Source organism: Furipterus horrens, unplaced genomic scaffold, assembly GCF_987537825.1.
Source record: "Furipterus horrens unplaced genomic scaffold, mFurHor1.1.pri manual_scaffold_5, whole genome shotgun sequence".
Taxonomy (NCBI): domain Eukaryota; kingdom Metazoa; phylum Chordata; class Mammalia; order Chiroptera; family Furipteridae; genus Furipterus; species Furipterus horrens.
The window spans coordinates 114976323-114998768 of NW_028327175.1; the positions used below are offsets into that span (position 1 = coordinate 114976323).

The 22446-nt window shown below is 50.5% G+C and overlaps 1 protein-coding gene across 2 annotated transcripts in view; it reads left to right on the forward strand.

The window, feature by feature from the left end:
- PPL (periplakin) overlaps positions 1–22380 on the forward strand; it is a 45205-nt gene extending 22825 nt beyond the window's left edge. The window contains exons 3-22 of one of the 2 annotated variants that reach the window (XM_090277063.1): positions 3315–3469; positions 4161–4281; positions 4864–4989; positions 5076–5117; positions 6444–6605; positions 6711–6818; positions 7696–7791; positions 9487–9609; positions 9757–9903; positions 10468–10619; positions 11515–11612; positions 11820–11977; positions 12887–13065; positions 13150–13288; positions 13548–13741; positions 15419–15569; positions 16389–16472; positions 17147–17263; positions 17771–17863; positions 18843–22380. In XM_090277063.1, the coding sequence (XP_090133189.1) occupies positions 3315–3469; positions 4161–4281; positions 4864–4989; positions 5076–5117; positions 6444–6605; positions 6711–6818; positions 7696–7791; positions 9487–9609; positions 9757–9903; positions 10468–10619; positions 11515–11612; positions 11820–11977; positions 12887–13065; positions 13150–13288; positions 13548–13741; positions 15419–15569; positions 16389–16472; positions 17147–17263; positions 17771–17863; positions 18843–21506 (5109 nt within the window). In that variant the 3' untranslated portion in view covers positions 21507–22380. The remainder of the gene's footprint in view (positions 1–3314; positions 3470–4160; positions 4282–4863; positions 4990–5075; positions 5118–6443; positions 6606–6710; positions 6819–7695; positions 7792–9486; positions 9610–9756; positions 9904–10467; positions 10620–11514; positions 11613–11819; positions 11978–12886; positions 13066–13149; positions 13289–13547; positions 13742–15418; positions 15570–16388; positions 16473–17146; positions 17264–17770; positions 17864–18842) is intronic. The other variant, XM_090277064.1, reaches the window with a different exon arrangement.
- Positions 22381–22446: the final 66 nt, after the last annotated feature.

Below are 22446 nucleotides of genomic sequence, written 5' to 3' on the forward strand. Positions count from 1 at the left end.
TCTGTTCCCAGCCAGGGGCCCTCCCCTCCCCTCCTTCCTTGCCCTCGCCTGCTGTGCCACCTCCCGCTTTTCCTGCCCAGCGCCTGCCCTGCCAGCCTCCCCCCCCCCCCGCCCCTCCCATACGCAGCTCCTCCTGTGACTTTTACTCCCCCAGGCATGCTGCCATGATGGTGTGTTCTTTCCTAAATGAAAACATCTTTTGGGGTGTGTCCTTTTTTCTTCTAATAAAAGTAATATGTGTTCATTATGGATATTTCAGGACTGATAAACAAGGCTAAGGAAGCAGATTAAAGTCAAGCCTAATTCCACCACCAGAGAGATCTGTCAGCTATTAACATGTTGGCGTACCCGACCTTTTCTCGTGTGTGTGTGCATGTAAATAGGGTCTCACTCTCTCGGTTTACTTGGTTAGAGTAATGACTCAAAACTAAGATGGATGTGTTTGGGAGATAATTTTGAACTGTTTTTTAATTTTGAATGAACAAACTTGGAGAAAGAGACTACAGTTTGAATACTACATGAAGACTAATCCTTTTCCTTGTCTCTTCCTTTCTTTTTTCAGAAGAGAACATCATTATTAATTTTATTACCCCAAAGTTCTGTAGAATTTCCCTATTTTTTTTTTTATTGAAGTGAGATTGGCATCACATAAAATAACCATTTAAAGTGAATGACTCAGTGGCATTTAGTATATTTGCAGTGTCACGCAACCACCACCTCTATGTAGTTGCAAGATGATGTTTTCACCCAAAGGGAAACTCCACACACATTAGCAGTCGTTCCTCCTTCCAGCCCCTGGCAATGACAAATCTGCTATACTTATCAACGGAATCATACAACATGTGAATTCTCATGTTTTTCCAAAATTTTAAATGTGCAGAAAAGTTGAAAGACTACACAGAGTACAGCCAGATCCCTGCCACTCAGATTTTACCAGTGACATTGGCTGGTTTTGCTCTGTCACCTGTCCACCACTATATGTGTAAAGTATTAGGTCGGTCCCTATGATATTTTTTTTTACTCTTAAAAACCTTTAAAAATTTTATTATTTTATTATTTTTATTTTTATGGAGAGGGGAGGGGAGGGAGAAAGAGAGGGAGAGAAACATCAATGTGCAAGGGAAATGTCCATCAGCTGCCTCTCACACTCCCTCACCTGGGGAACTGGCCCACAAATTAGGCATGTGCCCTGACCGGGAATTGAACTGGTGGCCTTTCGCTGTGCATGACACCCAACCAACTGAGCCACATTGGTCAGGGATAAAAACCTTTTTTTATTGAGTTGTAACTTATATAAGGTATGTAGAAGGCATCCAGATTTAAAGAGTTCAGCCCCATTCGTTTTCCATCAGTACATATCCGTGGGATCACTGCTAAGGTCAAGACAGAGACCGTTTTCCTGAAAGCTCCCTTATGACCTTTCCGATCACTATCCCTGGAGGTAACCACCATTCTGACTCTCACAATCGAACAGTTCTGCCTGACTGAACTTTTGAACACCTACAAGGCATCTCTCAGCTACATGTTCCTTTCTTGTTTTGATAAGGCTTGCATGATTAATTTACTTCCTTCTTTTGCAAAATTAATCTTTGACACTGTAACTGCCCAGGAGAGCTTCAGATCAGCTAGTGATGAGGGAGCAGATAAAATTCCACCCAAGCCAAGAACCATAATGTTTTGTTGTAGTTTAACTGGCTAGACTCACCCCGAGGTGGGAGAGATGACCCAGCGTCATTGGCCTTCAGACACATGGGCCTCACCTCCAAGCCCCTGGCCCTCTTGGACTGGCTGGGAAATACGGCTTGGACACGTTTTCCACCTCTGAAAGAAAGTAATGTCTACTCTTTATCATCACCTCCATTCACTCCTTTTTCCTTTGGCCCTCTCTTCCTTTCTTTCTTTTCCTTTTTTGAAGAGCTTTTTTAAGGCTTACTTTACATATGGAAATTACTCCTACTTCAAGTGTACAATGTAGTGATTTTGAGTAACTTCACCGAGTGGCACAGCGATTTCCATAAATTGGTTTCCGACCATTTTTGTCCCCTCGTAAGATCTCTTGTGACCCTTTACTGTTGATTCCATTTCCGTCCAGCCCCTGCAACCACTCGCCTTCTGTCTCTATGGATTAGTTGACTCGGGACAGTTTACATAAATGGAATCCTATAGGATGTGGCCTGTTGTGTCTGGCTTTTCTCACTCTGCTTAGTTTTTGAGGCTTTTCCATGACAGTGTATCAGCGATTCCATCTTTCTGCTGCTGCGTGAGATTCCTTAGTTTGCTGTGGTATCTCTTCTGAAGCAGGTGTTTTTCTTATTTCCACTGCAGAGATGGGGACTCTGAGACCCAGTGAGGGGAGGGGACTGGCCCCTATAGAGCCCTGTGTTATATCGTATCTGTCCTCAGCCCTGTCACTAATTTGCCACCACTTCCCCTGCTGGCTTGGAGTCCCCAGGGCCTGGCACAGTGCCTAGCCAGTCTTCATGAGTGCTGATTAAGTGAATTAATGGGCTGTGTTTAGAAACCTGCTACCCTGACTGCCAATTCATTGTTCTTCCCAAAATAACCAAGACCCTGGTTTTAGCAGCTTATTGATTGTTCCTCCCAGATGTCCACCCACTCAGTTCATTCCCACCATGTCCCAATGCGAGCCACCCTCGGCTCTCACCTGGGTGCTGTCACAACTGCTGCCTGCCCTTCTCCCTGCAGAGCCCCAAAAGGCATTGCTTTTAAGGATAGGTGGGCCCGTGTCATTTCTCTCCATAGAGCCTTTACACGCTCTGGTGCTCTGGCCCGTGCCCCACAGCCCACGGGGCCTTTGTGCTCTGACCCTGCCCACCTCTCCTATTTCCTCCCTCATCTCACCATTCAGCCATGGTGGCTTCAATCACAGCTTGCCCTTGCCTGCCTCAGGGCCTTTGCACAGGCTGTTCCCTCTGCCTAGAACACTCTTCCCTTTCAGCCTTCATTCTTACCTTGTGTTACCACCTCAGAGGGACCTCACTGACCACTGGAGCCAAAGCAGGTCCCCCTTATTCCACCTCTAGTGTGTTTCCTTGGTGAGCACTGACTTCTACAATTGTGCAATCACCTTTGTGAGGTGTATCTGTTGACAGGCCTTCCTTGTGGTCCCTCACTGGGCTGCATCCCAGAGCCCCACAGAAGTACACATTTGGGCTCTGTTTGCAGAGTGGCTGGAGGAGAGGATAGGCAGGGCTGGGGAGTCCCTTACTGGCCCCTATCTTCCTATTCTTCCCATCCCTGTAGTGCTGACCAAGCCCCTTTCTGATGTCCCCCCTCTCTTGTGACTCCCACAGGATCTGGCCCGGCTGCAAGAGGGCCGACATCCCGAGCACCGGGACTTGACCCTGCAGAAAGTGTCGGACTCAGAGAAGTTGCTGTATGTGCTGGAGGCAGATGCAGCCATCGCCAAGCACATGAGGCATCCCCAGGGGGACATGATCTCTGAGGAGTAGGTCCCTTTTGCTTCAGGTTCTGAGGGAGGTGCTCTGGGCCAGGGCAGGAGGACTGTAGCCCACTCCGCACTCAGGAACCGTATTAGGGTTATTGAGGGCTAAGTAGATGCCAGGCACATGCCAGACACTTGATGTTATTCTCACAACAACCCATTTCACAGTCAGGGAGACAACTCAGAGTACTGGTGTTCCCTGTTCTGGTTGTAGTGTGTCCCCAGCTTTCTGACACCATGCTTTTGAGCACACTTTCCCACTGCTGATGCTCACCTGGGCTTCCGTGCTTGTGGCTCTTGCCTTTGCTCTGATATGGGTAAATCAGCACCCAAGACTGCAGGGGCAAGGGTCTCTTAATGCCCCACAACTCCCTGTGCCTGCCCTTGTCATGACCCACACTACCCCTCTGGTCCTTCATGGATGGTGGGCTCTAGAGAGCAATGGACCTGCCTTTTTCTTCTAGAACCTTCTACAGTTTGGGGCACACAGTAGGCCTTGGGGAAGCATTGATGGAAGGAGGAGGGATGAAGGAAAGGGGACAGGAGGAGTATGCAAGTGTTTGTCTGGAATCCAAGGCCCCTGTCACCCTGTCCTTCCAGGACACACTGTGCAGAAGAGTGGGGGTGGGGGGTGGCTCAGTCAGTGCCTCTGCCAACTAGCCTGCTAACTGGGGCGGCCACTCTCCCCACTCAGCATCCGTCAGCTGAAGGAGCGTGTGATTAACCTCCGTGGGAAACACAAGCAGATCTACAACCTAACGGTGAAGGAGGTGGACCCACAGGTCAACTGGGCAGCGCTGGTGGAAGAAAAGCTGGTACAGCCCAGGCTTCTGCTGGGGGTGGGGGGCAGGTGTGTAGGGGAAGAACTCTACCACTTAATGTCACCACAGTCATACCAGGAGGGAATCGTGTTCCTGATGTTTTCTTATGTTTGTGTCCATAAGAAGAGTGAGGCTCAGAGAGGTGCAGCATTTAACCCAGAGTCGCACAGCAGAAGTGGTAGAGCTTGGGACTTTCCTGGGATTGCCCTCTGACCCTGGCTCATTGGCGTCCTAGCAGGCTGGCAGATTTCTGGCCAGTTGCTGTTCTTCCTGTGCCCTCACTAGCCCATCTCCACCATGGAGAGGTGCCACCCCTGGAGCCCGGAGTCCTCTCTTACTGGTGTGACTCTGGGCAAGTGACTCCCTCTGGCTGAGCCATCTGTGAAATGGACACGTTAACCATGTGGGTCTCTGAGGTTGCTGTGAGATTTGATGAGATGATGTGCAGATAAAGGTGACAACCTCTTGCTGCATCCCTCATGGGGCCACTTCGCTCACTCCTTGGCTGGCCTTGTGAGGAGGAGTCCCAGCCCTGGCCCACCCACTGCGTGCATTGTCTTCGTCCTCCCCTCCCAGGACCAGCTGAGCAGCCAGGGCTTCGGGACAGATCTGCCACTGGTGGACCACCAGGTGGAGCAGCACAACATCTTCCACAACGAGGTCAAGGCCATCGGACCCCACCTGGCCAAGGATGGGGGCAAGGTGGGCATCGGTGGTGGAGGGGACTGGGAAAGGAGGGGCTCACACCTGCACCCCACCCTAACCCATGTCCTTGGCTTTGTTCTCAGGAGCAGAACAGTGAACTTCAGGCCAAGTACCAGAAACTGCTGGTGAGAACATGGTGGGAGGGGCTCGGACAGGAAGCGTGTGCAGTAGTATTTCAAACAGAATGGAGGGAAATGGGGTGGGAAGCGTTGGTATCTGGAGCCCTTGCCTGAGAGGTGCCCCATTTTTCCCTGTGCTCACAGAAAACCCCAGCAGATCCTATTGCCTGCCCTATAGTTTGCTTATTTCTTTATTAAGCACCTTCTGTGTGCCAAGTACAATGCCATATGCTTTCTAAGCAAAAATTTTCTGTTTTCCTTTTCAAAACCTTTAAAGAATACATTTTTTTTTTTCCAATCCTCAACCAAGGACATGCTTATTGATGTTGGGGGGTGATGGGGGAGAGAGAGGGAGAGAGAAAGTAACACTGATATGAGAAATGTCAATTGGCTGCCTCTCACATGCACCCCAACCCAACCAGGGACTGAACCTGCAACCTAGGCATGTGCCCTGACTAGGAATCAAACCTATGACCTTTTGGTTTATGGGATGACTCTCCAGCCAGGTGAGCCACACCAGCCAGGGCGAGAATGCATTCTTTTAAAACTGCACAAGTGATGCATAAATGCTTTTTTGTCACTCACAGATGTTTCAGACACCTCAGATGTAGGAATGAGGGGAGGTAGAGCACAGGTTCTAGCAGGCTCTGGAGCCAGACTGCCTCCGCACCTGGTCAGTGGGGAGACCTTCAACGAGCTACTTAGCCTGAGAGCCTCAGTCTCCTCTTCCGTAAAGTGGAGTTACTGCGAGCCCCTCTCTCATTGGATTGCTACGCAGATGGCATTAGTTAATAATGATGGAGAAGACTGGAGCACAGTTTGGGCTCATGGTGGCCCCATGTATACATTAGCTGCTGTTTTTATTTGCAAGCAAAATGCAGACATCCTCCTCCTTCCCCACCTTCCCTGCCCATGTCCCCCCTTCTCAGATGTAAAGCCCTAGCAGTTTGCTCCTGTTCTTCTAGCCGTCTGTATAATGACCTGAAAGACATAAAAGTGGAAGCTGTAGTTGCCAACGTTTATTGAGCACCTACTATATGCTGTACTTTGTGCCCTACGAGAGCAGTGCTGTCGTCATCTCCATTGTGCAGATGAGTAACCTGAGGCTCCACGGAAGTGTCAATTCCATGTGGGTTCTGTGTTTTGTTCGCTGCTGTATCCCCAGTGCCTGGAGCAATGCCGGCACATAGTCAGTGCTCCGTAAACGTTTGCTGAAGGAATCGATGAGTTTCGGAGGGCCAGTGACTTATCTGGAGTCCAGGGGGGTTCAGCTGGGCCAGAGCCAGACACTGCAGGTGTGCAGGGAACCTCAGCCCTGCTCCCCGCCCACAGGCAGCATCGCAGGCGCGGCAGCAGCACCTAAGCTCACTGCAGGACTACATGCAGCGGTGCACCAACGAGCTGTACTGGCTGGACCAGCAGGCCAAGGGCCGCATGCAGTACGACTGGAGTGACCGCAACCTTGACTACCCCAGCCGCCGGCGCCAGTATGAGGTGGGCGCTGGGACCTGAGGAGTGGGGGAAAAGGCTCAGAAGGGAGCACAGGGCTGCCAGGCTGGGTGCTGAGCACTGCTACAGTCTCTCACCCCTCTATTACAGAACTTCATCAACCGGAACCTGGAGGTCAAAGAGGAGAGGATCAACAAGCTGCACAGTGAGGGAGACCAGATGCTAGCCGCTGAGCACCCTGGGAAGAACTCCATTGAGGTGTGTGTGCATCAGGAAGGGCTGCCTCCTCTAGGTGGGCCTGAGGGCAACCTCTGCTGTGGGCCACCTGACTTGGGCAGCCCCAAAGGTAGGGGGGGTTCCTGCGTCCTAGGTCCTTCTGTCTGTCTCCATTTTTCCCTCTCATCTCACACTGACCCTGCCTCTTCTCATCATCTTGATCCTTTGTCACATCCTGCTCTTGGTCCTCGGACTTCTGAAGCCCATATAGTGTCTGTATCACTATCCTGGGGCTGCCATAACAAACGACCACAAACTGGGTGGCTTTAAACAACAGAAATTTATTCTCTCACAGTTCTGGAGGCCAGAAGTGTAAAATCAAGGTGTTGTCAGACTTGTTCCCTCTGAAGACTCTAGGGGAGGATTCTTCCTTGCCCCCTCCCCACTTCTGGTGGCTGCTGGCGCTCCTTGACATCCCTTAGAGTCAGCCCTAAATCCAGGAGGATTTCATTCTGAGATCCTTAACCAATTACACCTGCAAAGACCCCATTTCCAAATAAAGACACATTCAGAGTTCTTGGGGGACATACATTTGGGGTGGGAATACTATTTAACTCCCTACAGTGCCTTTGTGAAAAATTTTAAAAAGCACTGCTTTGTCTGGGCAGGCACAGCCCCTACTGTCCCTTGTGCAGTGTGCAGCCCAAGCATCTGAACACAGCAGCCCTGCGTGACTCCTTGACCTGTCCCCACTTTCGTCTTCCCGCCTTTGGGTAGGAGCTGGCTGCCTCTGGGAGCCACGCTGATGTGACGCCAGGTGCTCTCTACCCCACCATTCTCTGGTCTGGAATCCCACTATGCCTTTTGGTGTCCCAGGCACCTGCCCAGCAGTGACCCCCCATCCCCCTTCTCCTGGCAGGCTCACATGGAGGCTGTACATGCAGATTGGAAGGAGTATCTGAACCTGCTCATCTGCGAGGAGAGCCACCTGAAGTACATGGAAGACTATCACCAGGTACCTGCCAGCCCTGGGGCTGCACTGGTGGGAACCCTCAGTGCCTACTCAGCTTGCTCTTGGCCTTGATGCTGCTCCCTCCAGGAACCCTGTGGAGTGGCCTTCCTGGGCCTCCGCTGCCCGTGCTGGAGTACACAAGTGTGCCATGAGCCTGCCTGGCCCTTGTCTTCCCTGGGGGCCAGGGCTGGAGAGTGTGAATTCACCAGGTCAATATGAGGCCCAGAAATGAAAGTGTGGGTTTTCATTTTGGTAAAATATGTATGAAATGTGCCATTTTAGCCATTTTTAAGCATACAATCCAATGGCATTCATTAAATTCACAGTGTTGTACAACCATTACAACTGTGTTTCCAGAACTTTGTCATCGTTCCAAATAGGAACCCTGAACTCACTATTCAATCACTCCCCATTCCTCCCTCCCCCAGCCCCTGGTAACCTCTGATCTATTTCTGTCCCTTTGGATTTGCCTGTTCTAGGTATTCCATTATAAGTAGAATCACAAGCTATGTGGCTTTTTGTGGCTTCTTTCACTTGAACATGTTTTCAAGGTTCATACACATTATAGCATGAATCAAAGTATCATTCCTTTTTATGGCCAAATAATATTCCATTGCATGAATAGACCACATCGTGTTTATCCAATTATCTGTTGATGGTTACTGATTGTTTCATAGAAATGGTTTTTTTTTTTTTTAATTATTTTATTGTATTGACTTTAAAGGGAGAGCAAGAGAAACATCGATTTGTTGTTCCACTTATTTATGCATTCATTGGTTGCTTCTTGTATGTGCTCTGACCAGGGATCAAACCCACAATCTTAATGTATTGGATGGAACAATGCTCTAACCAGCTGAGCCACCCAGCCAGGGCCAGGAATGTGTTTTTTGTTTTTAAAGATTGTATTTATTTATTTTTAGAGAGAGAGGAAGGGAGGGAGAAAGAGAGGGAGAGCAATATTGATCAGCTGCCTTTCACACACCCCCAACTGGGGACCTGGCATGCAAACCAGGCATGTGCCCTGACTGGGAATCAAACTGGTGACCTTTCAGTTCATAGGCCGGCGCTCAATCCACTGAGCCACTCCAGCCAGGGCAGGAATGTGTGTTTTTAACAAGAGCTGCAGGTGACTCTATGACTGGGTGGGTTGAGAACACTTAAACTCAGATGATACTTTTGTAACTCATGGTTCGGTGTCTAAGCCTTGCTGGGCTGTGAGTTTCACAAGGATCCCAAATGCCAATCATGGCTGCAGTTCAGGGGACAGCTGACAGTGAATGATTTCATAGCTGATGGACTGAAGAATGGGCAAGAGAATTTTCTAGAACAAAATAGAGAGGCTTGTTTTCTGTGTACCAAAAATAAAAGTATAGGTAGCATCGTCAGGGTGTCCCTGGCACAAACAGGAATAAAATTTAAGAGAACCAAGAGCTTACTAGTGTGTACATGGAAGTTAGTATCTCATAGTGGTGGTATAAGAGGGTTGGTGGGAAGTCTCTTGGCTTCTTCCCCATGAGGGCCTCTAGGAAGCCAGGCAGGGGCGAGGACTGGGAGTGTCCCTGAGCCACAGAGCCTGTGGATTGAGGGTGAGCAAGAGGTCCAGCCATGACTGGGACTGGACTCTAAGCCACAGCCAGGATTAGCCCCAGGGGTCTTAGTGGTTTCATGTTCGTGATTGGACCACCTGGTCTCCCCTAGTTTCACAAAGACATGAAGGATGCTCAGGAGCTGCTACGCAAGGTGGATTCAGACCTGAATCAAAAATACAGCCCTGACTTCAAGGACCGATACCAGATTGAGCTGCTGCTGCGGGAGCTGGACGTGAGTGATGGTCCCAGGGAGTGACTCTCCATGTCCCCTCCCCACTCTCAGTCCTCAGCAGGCCCCTCCACAGCTGCCACCTGCTACCTGGCCCCCCACCACCTGGGGGAGGCTGCGTGGTCTCACCAGGGAATCCCCTGTGTTCAGGACCAGGAGAAGGCTCTGGACAAATATGAACACGTGGTGCAGGGTCTGCAGAAGCGAGGGCAGCAGGTGGTGCCCCTCAAGTACCGCCGGGAGACACCACTCAAGCCCATCCCCGTGGAGGCACTCTGTGACTTTGAGGGTGACCAGGTGAGCTGCTGCCCAGGTGCCCCAGGCAGGCCAGGCCCAAATCTGCCTCTCTGTGTCACTGAAAGGTCTTAGGGGTGACATGGCTGAATGCAGGGCCTCAAACATTTTCAGGAACCTGTGCCCATCTCTGTTACAGGGATTACTCTCTGCCAGCCCCCCAGCTAGTCACTAGCTGTCCTGTCTTTCTGTGCTATCAGCTTAGCAACACCAGTCACTCTAGCAGGGGTCCCAAGGAGGGCTCTCATTGGCCCAATTTGAGTTGTGCCAGCCTAAACCAATCACTGTGGTGGTGGGGGTGGGGACAGTGCCGTTCTCTCATTGACAAGGCCTGAGTAGGAAAGGCCTGGGAAGGGAGATGGGAGAGACCACATGGATTAGTAACGGGCTGGATTTCTCCCATCCTTCCCAACTATGGAGCAACATCTTGGGAAGATCTGATAGATGGGTTAAGACTCCCCAGGTGCCACAGTTGAGGAGCAGGAGCAAGATGGCTTCTGGGCTCCCAGGCCACTGGCCGAGACAGGTCTCTCTGTACCTCCTCACTGTTTGGCCTGTCCATGCCAGGGCATGATCTCAAGGGGCTACAGCTACACCCTGCAGAGGAACAACGGGGAGAGCTGGGACCTCACTGACAGCACGGGAAACAAGCTGACCGCCCCAGCCGTCTGCTTCATGATCCCCCCAACTGACCCTGAGGCCCTGGCTCTGGCCGACAGGTACAGGCAAAGGAGGAAGCCAACATGGACTGGCTCCACCAATGGGCCCCTCAGACCCTGTTCACAGCCCTGGGTAACACCCCTATGCCTGCACCCACTTTGGAGGCTTTAGTGGGACAGGAGCAGATCCTGTTGGCTTGGCTAATTTGCTGTGTGTGAATGTCCAGCTATGGGCACCGTTCAGTGAGCAGTTTCTCTGCAAGTGCCTCTGGGCCTTCACACATGCTGTTCCCTTTACCTGGACACCTACTTACTGCATGGTCGGCTCAAGCTTCTTGGCCTCAGCTCTAGGGTCACCTCTTCTGTGAAGCCTTCCCTAAATGCCCCCTTGCCTTCCACCCTGACTCCAGCAGAAGTGCTACCGCCTCTCAGCCCCCAAGCACCTCCTCCCTCCCACTGCACGTCCTGCTATTTATCAGGGTGCTTTGTATATGTGTCGGTCTCATGGACAGGGGCTCCTTGAGGAGATCTTCTGTCTCCAGAGCCTTGTTCAGTACCTGGTGCAAAGTAAGGACCCAACAACTTTGTTGAATGAGTGATTTTAGGAATGCCTTAATTTATTCACTCAGCAAGTATTTATTGAACACCTGTGTACTGCTCCTTCAGGGGTAACACCTTCGTAGGGAAGGCAAAAGAACCAGATGATTTTGGGAAGTAAGGCTTGCTATGAGGAAGACAGGAGGGAAGCAAGGAAAGGGTCCATCTGAACCCACAAGAAAAGACAAAGCAGTGTTTCAGCAAACACTTCATATGTGCTGTGATTTAACTTTTCAAAGCATTTTGATGAGCCACCTGACTCCTCTGGGTTGTTTACCCATCCAAAGTGCAGGGTCTTGCATCTGGGTGGAGGGGCAGTAGGCTACCCTGGGTGCCCAGCCCATTTTTGTTCTCACAGCCTGAGCAGCCAGTACCGAAGCGTGCGGCAGAAGGCAGCTGGGACAAGGAGCGCACTCCAGCAGCGGCACGAGGTGCTGAAGGCAGAGAACCCTGGAGGTGGGTGCCAGGGCCACTGCCCAAGTCTGTGTGGGGACAGGGAGGAGGCACTGAACACGTGGTTTGTGCAGCAGATGGGACAGCATGAGTTGGGCATGGCTGGGTGTGGAGCCTGGGCCTGCCCTGGAAGACTCAACTGGCCTCCTAGGCACCCTCCCTGGGACTCATGCCCCCAACTGCCACGTGACTCTGATTTCCCTCTGGCAGATGCCTCTGACCTGCAGGGGCGGCAGCTTCTGGCTAGCTTGGACAAGGTGGCCAGCGACTTAGACCGGCAGGAGAAAGCCATCACGGGGATCCTGCGGCCACCGCTGGAACAAGGCCGGGCTGTGCAGGACAGTGCTGAGCGGGCCAAAGACCTTAAGGTACCACCAGACTGGGGGCATGGGCTGGGCCCCAGGCTCTCTGGGGCCCCTACTCAGGGTCTCACCCCTCCCATCCCCCTGTAGGGGTGTTGGTGCTCAATAGGGATCACCTGCTGTGTGTAACAAGAATTCCTGAGGTGTGGGGGAAGGGAGCTGTGCTAGACCAAGGATCAAGTGCTCAGGCACCCTGGCACTCAGCTTCAAACACATCCCTGGGAGAGAGGCCTGGTGAGGCTTGTCCCGCCTCTGCACAGTTCATCGCCTGAGCAGCCCAGCACCGAGCCAAGTGAGAGGCTGCAGTGCCAGGTGGTTGGGTGTGACTAGCACCCACTGATCCACTCTTTCACAGTCTACCTAGTCCTCAGGCACCCTGTGTGGCAGGGGTGACCATTCTTGAGTGTACAGAGGAAGAACTGGGCTTGAAGAAGTGCAGTGACCCTTGGTGTGGCCTCACATCACAGTGAGTAGGGGCCAAGTCAGGGCCCAGAAGATGCCTGGTGCAAGGGTAGGAGCAGTGGCTGCCCCTGCCCCCCCACCCCCACAAGTCCCTTCCTAAGCTGTGTGGAGTTGTAGAGTCCCCAGCTGAGAGAGGGAGAGCAGAAGTACCTATCTCAGAGCATTGCCCCCAAAGATCAATGAAATCATCGTGTGTGGTGCTCACTCAGTAATTGCCTGCTCACTTCATTCCCTTGTGAGACACAGTCTCCTGCTACGGAATCCCCAGGATGCTCGGCACAAATGCAGACTCCTGAACCCCGATCAGGCTCCAGGTGCCCAGGGTGGGCCCAGGCCTCTGCGTTTCAATCAGAGCTGTCCCCAGCAGCTTCCCCTGCTCCCTGAAGCTTGTAGGACACTAGGGCAAGGGGGCTGCCCAACTGTGGCCAATAGGAGGACCTCTTATCTCCACAGAACATCACCAATGAGCTGCTGCGGATAGAGCCTGAGAAGACACGTAGCATAGCTGAGTGCGAGGCCTTCATGCAGGCCCTGCCAGGAAGTGGCAGCGCACCCTTGCTAAGGACCCGAGTGGAGGATACTAACCGCAGATCCGAGCACCTGGTGCAGCTGCTGGACTTGGCCCAGGAGAAGTGGGTTATAGGCGGGCAGCAGGGAGGTCTGGTGGGACCAAGGAGCCAGGCAGGTAGCCCCTCACTCATGACCTATATTCTCAGGGTCAACATTGCCAATCGCTTGGAGAAGAGCCTGCAGCAGGGCTGGGAAGTGCTAGCCACCTATGAGAACCGGCTGACCCAGGATGACACAATGCCCGAGAGTGGCCGTGCCCTGGACAGCAAGAGGCAGGAGCTGGCGGTGAGTCTGGGGACCCTGGGCTTTGGGATCACAGGGCACATGCGCCAGCCACAGGGTTTTTAGGAGGTTTTTCAAGTTTTGTTCATTGTAACAAAAGGGAACATTACAGAAATGGCCCCCAGATTTGAGGAGAATCTCAAGAGGCAAGGCCCCAGTCCCTTCCGGAGCCCAGGCTTACCCCCAAGAAAGCAGGTGTCCCCAAGTGCCTGGGGCAATGCTGCCTTGGCACAACACCCACTGTTGGCCTCTCTATCCATAGGCCATGGCTTCCGAGCTGCAGGCCCAGAAGTCCCTGCTCAGTGAGGTGGAGCAGAACCTGCAGGCAGCCAAGCAGTGCTCCAGCTCCCTGGCCAGCCGCTTCCAGGAGCACTGCCCTGACCTGGAGCGCCAGGAGGCCGAGGTGCACAAGCTGGGCCACCGCTTTGACAACCTCCGCCAGCAGGCTGAGCTCAGGTGAGAGACTGAGGGTAGCCTTGGCTGAGCTAGTCTGCCACGAGGCCACAAGAGTGGGATCTTTGCTGCCACCACCAAAGGCCATTTTCTAAATAATTTCTGTTTTAAAAAAGCAATACATATACAAAGTAAAACACTCAAAGCGATTATAATGACCAGCCCCCTTCCTTCAAGGTAAGCGCTGCTACCAGTTTCATACGAATCCTTCCCAAAAGGTGTTCTGTACAAGCTGGAGTAGCAGGTAACACACGAATGACAACATATCACGTATACTGTATCTTGCTATTTTTCCTGTCATGTATTTTGCCAGCCTCATGAACCAGTAAGCATTCCCTTCTCATCTGTTTTCTAGAAGAGTTTGTATGGAACTGGTATTACTACCTTAAATGCTTGGTGGAATTCACCAGTGAGGCTGTCTAGGCCTGCAATTTATATTGTATGTGTGAGAAGGATTTCAATTACAAATGCAACCTCTTTAAATAGGTACTATTTGGTTCATCTCATTTTTTAAAAATTCTTTTTCTGGTCATCTCATTCTTGAGTCAACTTCAGTACTGTGTCTTTCAAGGAATTTGTCCATCTCGTCAAGTTTTTTAATTTGTTGGCATATAATTTTTCATAATAATCTCTTATCCTTTTACTGCCTGAAGATTCTGAGGGGATATCCTCTCATTCCTGATGTTAAATCTTATTTCACTGTATTTATATATTCTCTTTTTTTCCTGATCATTCATTCTGAGGTTTATCAACTTATTGACTATTTCAAAGAAGTAGCAATAGTTTCAATGATCTTTCTCGTTTTCTTGTTTCCTGTTGCATTGATATGTGCTTATTATTATTTCCTCATTACTGCTTACATTAGATTTAATTTGCTCTATCTATCTATCTATCTCTATTTATTTATTTATTATCACTGTGTAGTTACTTCTAACTCGTGCCCCCGACTGGGGACCTGACGTGCAACCTAGTAATGTGCCCTGACTGGGAATCGAACCAGTGACACTTGGCTCGCAGGCCGATGCTCAATCCACTGAGCCACAGCAGCCAGGGCCTGCTCTTAGATTGTTGATTTGGGAGCATTCTTTTCTAATATAAACCTTTAATCCCACATATTTCCTTCAGCACTGCTTTTACTGTGTCCCACACCTTTTGATGTTTTTACTTCTGGTGACTTCCAAATTTTCCTAGCCCTGGCCGATGGCTCAGTTAGTTGGGGTGTCATCCCGTACACCAAAAGGTTGTGGGTTTGATCCCTGGTCGAGACGCATACGGGAGGCAACTGATCAGTGTTTTTCTCTGTCTTTCAAATCAATAAACATATCCTCAGGTGAGGATAAAAAAAAAAAAAAATCTTAAAAAAAAAAGTTTCCTAACCTCTGTGCTATTTAGACCCTGTAGTACAAAGTAAGTATCCCTGCACATCAGTACACATGGACCTACCTACCTATTCTTCATAGAGACAAGGGAACTTAACGTTCCATAATTTGCTTAACTACTCCCTCTCTAGTCAATGTTTAGGTTATTTCCAGTTAAATTACATTTGGTCCCCACCCCACCGCCACTTTTAAACAATGCACATACACAAAAGAACACAGGTGACTGCTTTAAAAAGGGACGGAAGCTTTTAATGAGGCACCTGCTTGCACTTGCAGAGGCCTGACTAGCTTTGTTCTGTAGGGCCCAGAGCCTGCGGAGTGCCAAGGCTGCTTATGAGGACTACCACAGTGGCTACGACCGCGTGCTCCAGTTCTTGTCCAACATCCCCAGCTATGAGCCCCAGGAGACAGACAGCCTCAGCCAGATGGAGACCAAGCTGAAGAATGAGAAAGTAAGACAGCAGTTTCTGCATTAATAGGCATACAGTCACAAGATGGGGGTGGGGTCAGAGGTCAGTCAGCCCTTTCGTGGAGGGGAGCCAGGCAGTGGCTGCCGCTTGCCCTGGTGGAGCTGTGATCTCAAGAGACCTTGGCCCTGCTTGGCTTCTAGCCCCTGACTCTGAGAATAAGGACAGTCTTGCTCTCCTTCCTCTCCTGAGTGCCCAGGGTGGGTCCTGGCCAAGCGACACTCAGTGCAGCTGGCTGAATGAGCGAATGGCTACAGAAATACAAGAGGTACCTGCATTGGGAAAAAGCCCATTTCCAAAGTTCAGAGTCCTGGCTCCTCAGAAGGCAGCAGTGCTGCAGGGTGAGGGATGAGGTACACAGGAACCCAACAGTATCAATTCAAATCCCAGTTCACTATTAGCTGTGTCACCTTGGGCAAATCACTGAACCTCACTGTGTCTCAGTTTCCTCTCATACACTGCATAATGATGGTATTTAACCTCACAGGATTGTTGGAAGATTAAATGAGATAATCTAAGTTAGATATCAGAACAGTGCCTGACATGTTGAAGCACGCAGTAAACATTCTTTTCCAGGCAAAGATAATTATCTTCTTGGCCCTTCTTCACAGGGCCTTAGAACTGCCTTTGTAACAAACACATGCATACAAGGAAGCCATTCACTATACTTTGTACTATGGAAGAATAATTTCAGATTTAAGGAATCTAGCTAATTTATCAAGACCACCACCCCCCAATACCAAGGGTTTTTTGTGTTTTTTTTTATATTTTATTCTGATTTTTAAAGTCTCTGTTGTTTTATAGAACCTGCTAGATGAAATAGCAAGGAGGGAACAGGAAGTACAGAAAGTCTGCACTCATTCCCAGCAGTACCAGCAAGCTGTCAAGGTGAGAAGTGAAATCCGCCCAGAGTGTAAAACATCAGGCTCTCTGGAAAGAGCAGCAGTGGACCTGGCAGGGCCATCCTCGTGCCCTGCTGGAAGCCCTGCACACCCACACAGCCCTTTGGGAAAGTGACTTTGTACTAGGCATCATATACCAGAAAAGGGTTTCTACTGTTTGAAGCAGTAAATGGAGGAATTTATCCTAAAGCAAAAAATACAGAAGAGTAATAGTAGAGGATAAACAAAATCATTGTAACAGCATTATTTAGAACAGCAAACCAGACAAACTAGAAATAACCTGAATGTTCAGTAGCAGAGAAATGGCTATAATCCATCTACTTGATGGATTATAAAGTCATCAAACTGATAAACCAGATGATTTAGGAGGTGACAACATGAGTTAAATGAAGAAAGCGGAACATCACTCTCTAGACATGCAGAGAAGGCCTGCAGGGAGCCCTCTGAGGCGGAGGGGAACTGTGGGTGTAATTGTTCTTGTCCCACGTGCTGTTCAGAGATGTAGCCTTGTGCTGTTGATGTATTGACAGTTTTCAAAAACTCCTGGCAGTCAGTACAGGGAGTAGCTGAGTGGAAGACCTCTGCAGTCAGCTGGAAGGACTGTAAGAACATTTCAATCTCAACTGACCTTGTCTGACCTCTGCCATGTCTCTCCCCAAGGACTACGAGTTAGAAGCAGAGAAACTAAGGTCCCTTCTTGACCTGGAGAATGGAAGGAGCAGCCATGTGAGCAAGAGGGCAAGGCTCCAGTCCCCTGCTGCCAAAGTGAGGGAAGAGGTGAGCTCTGTGGCTGGGCATTCTCTGAGCCGCCCAGCCTTCCAGGGAGCACAGCATGCAGGCCTCAGAGATGCGCGTGCAATAGGGAAACTGGGCCTAGAACTCTCCTGGGTGCAACAGGTTTGGTAAGAGAAGAATGAACTTGTTCTGGGGCAGTGACATCTGATATACATAGAAAGACAGCCTGCTGGGGTATCTGGGTCAGAGCCATGGATCAGAGAGGCTCCCACTGTGCTCCCCCACCCAGTAGGTACACAGGAGGCTAAGGGTTATTTCCTCTACACACGAGAACGTGAACACTCAAGAGATGTGCTCTAGGCCACTGAGAATTGACTTCAGACTCTAAATCCAGTTTTCTCTCCACTGAATGAGACTGTAGTAGAACTTCAGGTAGGAAGGGGCAAGAAGCTACACCACCCTCTATCCCCAAATGCCAGACTTCAAAACCTGTCTTAGCTCTTTCTCACTTAGCCTGTTGACTCCTGTTTGCTGAATGCTCTCCTATAGGAAGCAGCTCTTGCTGCCAAGTTCACTGAAGTTAATGCCATCAACAGACAGAGGCTGCAGAACCTGGAGTTTGCTCTGAATCTGCTGAGACAGGTAATGAATCTTAGTGCAATACAACATTCTACTCAAAACTGTTCCAACAGTGAGAAATAAGACTCACTCAGCCTCAAGGAAACAGCATGTAAACTAGTGGGAGTGTCCTTTGCAGACATGGCTGGGCAGCACCAGTGCAAATACTGGCCCAAGCCAATGCTTCTGTTGACTTGAGTATAACTTATGTATTCCATCCAAAAGACACTTGCTGAGTACCCAGTAAAAGATAACATTTTAAAAAGTCCATAATGTTTATGACAGCATTGTAATAACAAGAAACTGGAAGCAACTCAATATTCATCAGCAATGGGTAATTAAATGATGATCTGTCCATTATCAGCTGTTAAACAGTGAAGTAGAGATCTCTGTACTGCTGTGGAATTGTGTGTCTGTACATACGTTAAGTGCAACAAGCATGGTGCGGAACAAGGACTATTTGTGAAGAAAAATAAACATGGCACACACTAAAAATATACTTGCTTTAAGATGACAGATACCCTTCTAGCAATAGTACAGAACCAGAGGTGGAAGACTATGATTTCATTCACTTTGCACTTTTCTATGGTTTTAAAATATTTTACCAGATGCCTTAAAAAAAACTTGAACTACTTGTTTTATTTTTTATTTTTTTTTAAATCCTTACCCGATATTGATTTTAGAGAAAGTGTTGGTGGGGGGAAAGAGGGTGATATACATTGCTGTGAGAGAGAAACATCGTTAAGTTGCCTCCAATATGCGCCGTGACAAGAAATCAAACCCGCAACACTTTGGTGTACAGGATGATGCTCCAACCAATGGAGCCACCTGGCCAGGACTGTTTTACCATTTTTAAAAGTAACCCTAGAACTTCTGTGAGCCCAGCATTTAGTGTCCCTTGCGGATCCCAGGACAACCAGTCTGACTTGTTCACAGGTGACCAGGTGGCAACAGGCCATGTGCAGAGTCTGGCTTTAACCATGCACTGTCTTATTCTTCCCAGCAGCCAGAGATAGGAGTGAGCCATGAGACCCAGCAAGGGAGCAAGCTGGGCTCCAGAGCAGAGGAGACGTGGAAGATTCAGAAGGAACTGGATGAGGAGACCGAGCGGAGGCAGCAGCTGGAGAATGAGGTCAAGAGCACCCAGGAAGAAATCCAGATTCTGCAGAATCAGAACCCCCAGGAAGCAGTGGTGAGGAAGGAGGTGCTGAAGAAGGTTCCAGACCCTGCACTTGAGGAGAGCTTCCAACAGATGCAGCGGACCCTGACGGAGGAGCAGCACAAGAACCAGCTGCTTCAGGAGGAGCTAGAGGCGCTGCAGCTGCGGCTACGTGCCTTGGAGCAGGACACCAGGAATGGGGGGCAGGAGTACATAGTCAAGGAAGTCCTGCGCATCGAGCCAGACAGATCTCAGACTGATGAGGTTCTGAGGCTGAGGGAGGAGCTGGAGGAGCTGAGGCGCCAGAAGGGCACCCGGGAAGCAGAGGTGGTCCTCCTGCAGCAGCGCATTGCAGCCCTGGCTGAGGAGAAAAACCGGGCGCGGGAGAAGGTGACTGAAAAGGAGGTGGTAAAACTGCAGAATGACCCCCAACTAGAGGCAGAGTACCGGCAGCTGCAGGAGGACCAGCAGAGGGAGAGCAAACGCAGGGAGAAGCAGGAGGAGGAGCTGAGCTTCCTGCAGGACAAGCTGAAGAGACTGGAGAAGGAGAGGGCCATGGCTGAGGGGAAGGTCACCGTCAAGGAGGTGCTCAAGGTGGAAAAGGACATGGCAGCTGAGAGGGAGGCTGGCGACCTAAAACGCCAGTATGAGGACGAGGCTGCCAAGGCTCGCGCCCACCAGAGGGAAAAGAGCGAGCTGCTCCGAAAGATTTGGGCCTTGGAAGAGGAAAATGCCAAGGTGGTGGTACAGGAGAAAGTGCGGGAGATCGTCCGGCCAGACCCCAAAGCAGAGAGTGAAGTGGCCAACCTCCGCCTGGAGCTTGTGGAGCAGGAGCGCAAGTACAGGGGTGCCGAGGAGCAGCTTAAGAGCTACCAGGGAGAGCTGGAGGCGCTGAGGAGGCGTGGCCCCCAGGTGGAAGTCAAAGAAGTGACAAAAGAAGTCATTAAGTATAAGACTGACCCTGAGATGGAGAAAGAGCTCCAGAGGCTCCGGGAGGAGATTGTGGACAAGACCAGACTCATCGAAAGGTGTGATTTAGAGATCTACCAGCTGAAGCAAGAGATTCAGTCTCTGAAAGACACTAAACCCCAGGTACAGACCAAGGAGGTAGTCCAGGAGATCCTTCAGTTCCAGGAAGACCCCCAAACCAAAGAGGAAGTTGAGTCTTTGAGGGTCAGGCTATCAGAGGAACAGAAAAAGCAAGTGGATCTGGAAAGGGAAAGGGCTTCCCAGGAGGAGAAAATCAAACAGAAGGAGGAGGAGCTTTCCCAGGTGAAAGAAAAGGTGGTCCAACAGGAGGTAGTCAGGTACGAGGAGGAGCCAGGCTTGCAAGCTGAGGTGGATGCCTTCACCGAGAGCATTGATGTGGAGCTCCGGCAGATTGACCACCTGCGCGGTGAGCTGCGGCGGCTACAACGTAGGCGGGCCGAGCTGGAGCACCAGCTGGAGGAGCTGGAGCGTGAGCGGCAGGCGCGCAGAGAGGCCGAGCTGGAGGTACAGCGTCTGAAGCAGCGGCTCGCTGACCTGGAGAAGGAGGAGGGGGATGCCCGAGAGAAGGTGACCCTCAAGCAGAAAGTGGTGCTGCAGCAGGACCCCCAACAGGCCAGGGAGCACTCCCTGCTCAAACTCCAGCTGGAGGAAGAAAGGCACCGGCGGCAGGTCCTGGAGAGCGAGCTTGAGACCCTGAAGAAGCAACTCATCAACCTGGAGAAAATGGAGGTCAAGGAAAAGGTGGTCTTCTCCGAAAGCATCCAGGTGGAGAAAGGTGACACCGAACAAGAAATTCAGAAGCTTAAGAGCAGCCTAGAGGAGGAGAGCCGGGGCAAGAGGGAACTGGACGCAGAGGTGAGCCGGCTGGAAGCCAAGCTGTCAGAGCTGGAGTTCCACAACTCCAAGTCATCCAAGGAGCTGGACTTTCTTAGGGAAGAAAACCACAAACTACAGCTGGAGCGGCAAAACCTGGAGCTGGAGACCCGAAGGCTACAATCAGAAATTGAAATGGCAGCAATGGAAACACGAGACCTAAGAAACATGACCACAGTGGACTCTGGGATAAACCTCGACTCCAAACTGTGGTCCCTAGAGAGAGAACTGGAAGAACTCAAGAGACTCTCCATAGACAAAGATCTTGAGATTGATGAACTGCAGAAGCGCTTGGGTTCCGTGGCCGTCAAGAGAGAGCAGAGGGAGAACCATCTGCGGCGCTCCATTGTGGTCATCGACCCTGACACAGGCCGGGAGCTGTCTCCAGAGGAAGCCCATCGGGCTGGCCTCATCGACTGGAACATGTTTGTGAAACTCAGAAGTCAGGAGTGTGACTGGGAGGAAATATCGGTCAAGGGTCCCAATGGGGAGTCCTCCGTGATCCACGACAGGAAGTCTGGCAAGAAGTTCTCCATTGAAGAGGCCCTACAGAACGGAAGGCTGACCCCTGCTCAGTACGACCGCTATGTCAACAAGGATATGTCTATCCAGGAGCTGGCCGTCCTGGTGTCTGGACAGAAGTAGGCACAGCCCCGCCCTCAGTCTTCCTGGAAGCTGACGCTGGCTCTCTCCTACCCTATAACCTCCTGGTGTCTTCTCCCTGGCCCTGGGCAGGCTCCTAATCCATGCAGATCTGAGCATGCCACCCAGGCCCTGTCTGCCAAGCTACTCAGAGTACAGCTCACATACAAGTGGAATGGGCACTGGCTGTACCATCACTCAATCCAGGTGAGAGACCTGCTTCGTCTTCCAATGATTCACAATCACGAAGCCCTTCTTCTCTCTCCCTCTTCCTACACAGTTCCATCAGCAGACTCCTTGTGTGACACCTGGAAGCAATCTGAACACTACTAAGGCACAAGACAACTGGGGCAGACAAGCCACTCCATGCAACACCGGCCTTCATACACCATATGGGCAAAGTCTAGGGCAGAAAGGCTTGCCTTCCACATACCCTTCCACTCATCAAAGAACTAGGCCCTTTGGGGCTGCCAACCTGCACTCATACCCCTCCAGGAGTCTGGCTGAGAGCCTACTTTCCGTCAAGACTTTTAATGGTGAGACAGATCTAGGATTGGTGCCAGAAAAGACTCAAAGAAACCAGCACAGTGTCTGGCTCTCTATTAGCCAGACTGTCCCAGGAAAATATACCATTAAAAGACTGTTTTCTGGCTCTGAAATTAGTGTTTTCATAGTGGACAGTGTTGCTGTTAGCCTTAGCTTCAGTGCCTTACAAGTCTTGCTTATTCTCTAACGGGTACTTAGGTGTACTACACAGTCGATTTTTCATCAAACGAATTTCGGGTTCTCTGTATCTTCTATATTACATAAGAAAATGGAAAGTAATAGGGAACTCCACTTACAACACAAAAATAAATCCCTGGTGGCTTGACTCTAATTTCATGCTAAGTGTATTTCTTCCTCTTGCATGTGTGGTTTAGTGCCCCTACTCCCACTTAACTTT